Here is a 5,322-nt window from a genome sequence, read left to right on the forward strand (position 1 = left end):
GCCAAGCGCAAGCGCCGCACCCACACGGAGCCAGCCAGGGGACAGATTAGGGTTCGAAATGTGGGACGGGGTGGGGGATGTCGGGCTGGCGGCCGGCTCTAGCTTATTAGCTAGCAGCGGGCCCTTAACGGGCCAGCCCATTAGCTGTGTCGGGCCGTGCCAAAGCACGTGGGCCGCATACGACGCCCAAGCCCGGCACGCTGATCGGGCCATGCTGGCCTGGGTACGAAAGCAAACAGGTCGTGTCGTGCCTGGGCCGGGCCAGGCCAAACACATGTCGGGTCACGTGTAAAACGGGCGGCTAGCACTTACATCTATACGCAGAAGCAGACAAGCCGCCGGCTATGGCATTGGTGTGACTGAAGACTATGTCTGAATAGGATACAGCCAAGAGATTCACAATTTATCACCGAAACCTAAGCTTACAACTGCATGTCGATCGCCATGCATCTTGATTTCAACCAAACAGCAACACGGATCCATTGAACGCGCCGGCCCGAACGATGCATGCACCGTTGACATAGACAAACCCACCGAATCGTCATGGGCACCGCCGCGGGCGACAACGGACGAGCCTAACAGCACACGACCGGCGCGACCTCATCCTTGCCGTCGCCCTCCACCTGCGCCCGCCGGTCGCCGAACAGGCCGGCCCTGAACGCCAGGAAGCCAGCGGCGTGGCCCGCGACTGCAACGAGGAGCACGCCGCCGTTGAACGACATGAGCGCCAGCATGAGCAGGTACGCCCCACCCACGCGCAGGGCATACACCGCCGTGCGCGCCGCCCCCGCCGCTGCCGCGCGCCGGCCGGCCGCGGCGGAGAGGAGCGCGTCCAGGCGGCGGGAGCCTAGGAACTCGAGCAGGAGCGCGAACGCGAAGACGGCGACGAGCGCCAGCGCGTACATGCCGCCGCGCGCGCCGGGCCACCCCGTGAAGAGGATCTCCGAGTTCTTGCCCCAGAAGAAGGTCATGTGGACGTAGCGCTTCCGCATGCCGCCGTGAGGGGACGGCGGCGGTGCCATGCCGCCCATGTTGTGCCCTCCTCTCATATCCATGTCCGTCCGCCTTGCGTGTGTGTCGTCGCGTAAGACTGTCTGTGTGTGTGTGGGCGCTGTGTTGTGCGCGTCGATCGGGGACGGGGCATGTTCTGCGGCTGCCTACATATATAGCGCGGGGCGTCGTGCAGTACGACGCGACGGAGGGAAACTACTGTGGTCAGTGGTAGTACACTCGCGTGTCCGCGAGTACGTACACGGCGGACAGATGTGCGTACTGCGCCCCCGACCCCGTCCGTCGCGCGTGGGCCGTGGGGTGCGGCCGTACGCTACACCTGCAATGCAAATCTGCAAATTCTGCAAAACGGCGGCCGCGTGCACGGCTCCGCAAGCAGCTTGCTATATGATCAGGCATCAGGCAGTCTAGCAGTGGACCGAGTGCATTGAACCGCGCGCGCGGATGTATCTCCGTTCGAAGATGGATATAGATGGTCACATGGACGCTCAAGGTCAGCAATTCTGAAGATCAACGACGAGCTTTTCTTCAGAGGGGATATATAACCGGATAACCTGACTGTTTTTTTTTCAGAATCAGTTTCGTGCTCCATCTAATGACAGAGATAACAGAAAGTCAAATGCTTAGATATATATGAAAGGACTAATCGGCTTGTTTGCACAACTGCACTTAAAAACATCAATCATCATGTAGTTTTAGCTGTGCGACACTAGTACAGAGAAGCTCTATAGTGGCGGTCGTAAATCTACTTTTAGTGGCGTTTATCGTAACCGCCAGTGCGACGGTCGACGTAATAAAACCGGCAGTGCAAATCGTTTCCAGGAAACATAAAACAGAGTTTAAAAATAGTAAAAAATAGGGGGCCTCAGTCGAAGTCGCAAGTCACGGCATTTTTCGCGCAAAGCTACGTGGTTGTTAGTAATCGAACCTTTGACCTCACCCTCGCGTGTACCCTCCATTACCACTCCGTCTATGACATACTTTGTGTCTAGTTTGTAGTTGTTTTGTCCACATATTACAACCATTTGAGTGTAAATTGCTTATTTGAGACCCTAAACGAATTCAAATAAAAAAGTTGTCAACTACAAAGTTAAATAACTTTTGAAGTTCTACAACTTTTATTTCGACACTTTTTTCATCCGAGTTAGTTTGCAAAATTTGAATTTTAAATTTGACATACTTAGATTCAATTTTTGAGAACCGAAATGAGTTCAAATAAAAAAGTTGTCAACTACAAAGTTTCATAACTTTTAGAGATCTACAACTTTTATTTTGGTGGTTTTGTCATACGAGGTCGTTTGAAAAACTCGAAAAATTAAGGATAAAAATGATTTTTAGTGGCGGTTCCTTAAGAAAACCGCTACTAGAAATCGATTTCTATAGGCGGTTCCTTAAGAAAACCGTCACTAGAAATCATGGATTTCTATTGGCGGTTTTCTTAAGGAACCGCCTCTAAAAATACGATTTCTAGTGGCGGTTTTCTTAAGAAACCGCCACTAAAAATAGCATAGTCGGTGGATAACCGGATACGTCTGTAAAAATATATCGTCCCACAGGCGTTGAACCTTTTTCTACTAGTGCGACTTAGGACAAACCTAATACAAATGTGCACAATTGTATGGTCTGATGATACGTGCATTAGGGCAAATTAAACATGATATATTATATAAATATAAGCATTGAGAGCACTTCCTCCGTTCTAAAAATAGATGATATTTTATCAATGAAACTGAACAGCGATATATCTGTACATATTTATAGCTAAAGTATCATCTATTTCAAGACAAGAGAGTATATTGGTAGCAAAGTGGGTTACACAAATAATGTACTCCATCCGTCCTAAAATAGTATTCGTTTTAGACTTCATTTTTATGACTATATTCAAATAGATGGTGATTAATCTAGACATATATACAAAATACATACATTAATTATTGTATGAATCTATTAAGAGTTTAAAACAAACTTTACTTAATTATTGTATGAATCTATTAAGAGTTTAAAACAAATTTTAATTTAGGACAGCTGGAGTAGGTATTTATGTTGCTTATTTTATTTGTAGTGTTTAGTTTTCTTTTTCTAATATTTTGGTTTTTTTAACCGATTGTGGTCATCCTCTCTCCATATGCCAAGATGCAGCCATTGGAGGAAACTCTAGTGACTAGTCAACAAACATCTATTATGCATGGTTACCATCTCTTTCTCTTCTTTTTGTGAGATCATATCTCTATCTTTTCTTCTATCTCTTGTCTTCTCTATCCTATCTCTTTATTTTTTTTTCTATCTCCGCTGCTGCGCTACATCTTCGCTCATGGCCTGCAGCCTGCTGCTGCGCTATATCGGACTAGATCGAGTTTCCTCATCGGACGGGCCTGCTGCACTGATAGAAAAAAAAAAGATTCGCAAGGCAGACGGGGCTGCTGTGCTGCTGCGCCATGGCCTGCGGGCCAGCGGTTGTTATCTCCGCTGCTGCACCGATGAGCGGGCGGCAGATGATAGCAGATGGGCAGGGCTGGTGGCGGGGACAAAGTCACAAAGCTTCGACGTCCTCCCTCAGATTCCAAGTAGGGGATATGGCGGACTGGAGTGGCGGAGGTAGGTAGCGGACGGCGCGACCAACGATGAGGGCAGGCATACTCACTACGGTATAGTACTGTATATTTAGTTGACATCATAAATTTTGAAAAATATAGTACTAGAGCTACTGTATAATGCAATACTTTATTATTATGATGGCACATTGACGTGAAGTACTACGGGTTGCCACCGTGGAGTACAAGTGAAAGTACATGTAACTTTTTTTATGGTCAACCTTTTTCAGCAAATAATAGTACATGCAACTGATACAAGTCAAACATCACCACACGTAGCATTGGCCCGGCCCACTAAGAAAGTCAACATTGGCCCAGCCCATCCGTACACGAAAGCCATGACAAATCGGACTACTTTGTTATAGTGTATTATAAACATGGCCGACGTCTGTCCATGTTAGAGCACAGGCCCAGAAACTCCTGCCTGCTGCCTCTTAAGTAGAGATGGCAATGGGGACCCGATTCCCCGCGGGGAATTCCTCCATTAGGGGATGGGGATGGGGAAGAAACTTCCCCCACGGGGATATAAACGGGGAAAATTTATCTCCCGATGGGTAAACGGGGATGGGGACGGGGAAGCATTCCCCATCCCCGTTCCCCGCGGGGACCCGTTAAACTTGTATGTGACTATGTTTTTGTGTACTAGTTAACGACAAAAATAAAAAATTACCTTATCAAGAGACCACTAATTGTACAAATGTGTTCATTTTGATGTATGCATAATGATTTCTTATATCTGACAATGTGTATAAGTGACAATATTTAACATTAATAGCAAAGTACGTATGTCTTAATTGTGATTTAAACGGGGATGGGATCTCCGTTGGGGATTTATCCCCGCGGGGAACGGGGATGGGGAAGAAATGCTCCCCGCAAGCGTTCGTGGGGATCCCCGCGGGGAAGTTTTTTCGTCGCGGGGACGGGGATGGGGAGCTATTCCCCGGCGGGGAATTCCCCGTTGCCATCCCTACTCTTAAGTCTTAACCCGCCAAGATGGCGCACGGCCTCGATGGCGGCGGCGACCCCCTGCTGTCCCTCCGTGTCCCCCGCCGCCGCCACTCCGTCATCGCACCCTGGACGGTCCTCCACGTCGAAGCTTAGGGATGTGCGTCTCTACCTTTCCTCCTTCAGCTGCGCCCGCCATCGAGGGCCGCGACGTCGGGCTCTCGGTCTCGGTGACCACGCGGCAGCCGGCGGGCAGGGTGTTGCCCGTGCTTAAGAGATGTTCTTCCTTGTTGTCCCGCCCGAGCAACTCTGGATGCTCCTCGGCCTCAACAGCTGCGGGAGGTTCCTATCAGAGTTCTATGCTACATTTAAAGCCAACAAAAAAATATAATAAAACCTTTGTTACCGATGTCACGCATGCCAATTCTGCATCTCTTTTGAGGTTTGGGGCGCCATTGCTCATTACAAAGCAAGAAAAGGGGTTAAGCAACAAATAGCGGTAGCAGAGTTAATTTGCATGAATTGTTTTTTTTGGGCCATAATGTAGTTTCTGTTACTTTAATTAAAATAAAAAGAATCTAGTAACAGTTACATTCATGTGGAAGAAACAAGCATGAACTGATTTTATCTACTTGCCAAGTTGTTAGCAACATGCATTGTGCTCATTTTCTAGGTAACATGGCTTTGAGAATTTATTTATTTATTCATCTACTATCAGTCTCTGGAAATAAATGTCAACGCCAAGTTTTTCTAGGATTTAGCAGGTTTTCTAAAT

The 5,322-nt window shown here is 48.0% G+C and overlaps 1 protein-coding gene across 1 annotated transcript; it reads right to left on the reverse strand.

Moving 5' to 3' along the window:
- Positions 1-356: 356 nt before the first annotated feature.
- Positions 357-1,137, reverse strand: LOC100286321 (copper transporter 1). Its single transcript, NM_001159208.2, has one exon. It carries the CDS (start codon positions 1,053-1,055, stop codon positions 576-578), a length of 480 nt encoding a protein of 159 aa, NP_001152680.2. The 5' UTR covers positions 1,056-1,137; the 3' UTR covers positions 357-575.
- Positions 1,138-5,322: the final 4,185 nt, after the last annotated feature.

This window comes from Zea mays, chromosome 3, assembly GCF_902167145.1.
Source record: "Zea mays cultivar B73 chromosome 3, Zm-B73-REFERENCE-NAM-5.0, whole genome shotgun sequence".
Lineage (NCBI taxonomy): Eukaryota > Viridiplantae > Streptophyta > Magnoliopsida > Poales > Poaceae > Zea > Zea mays.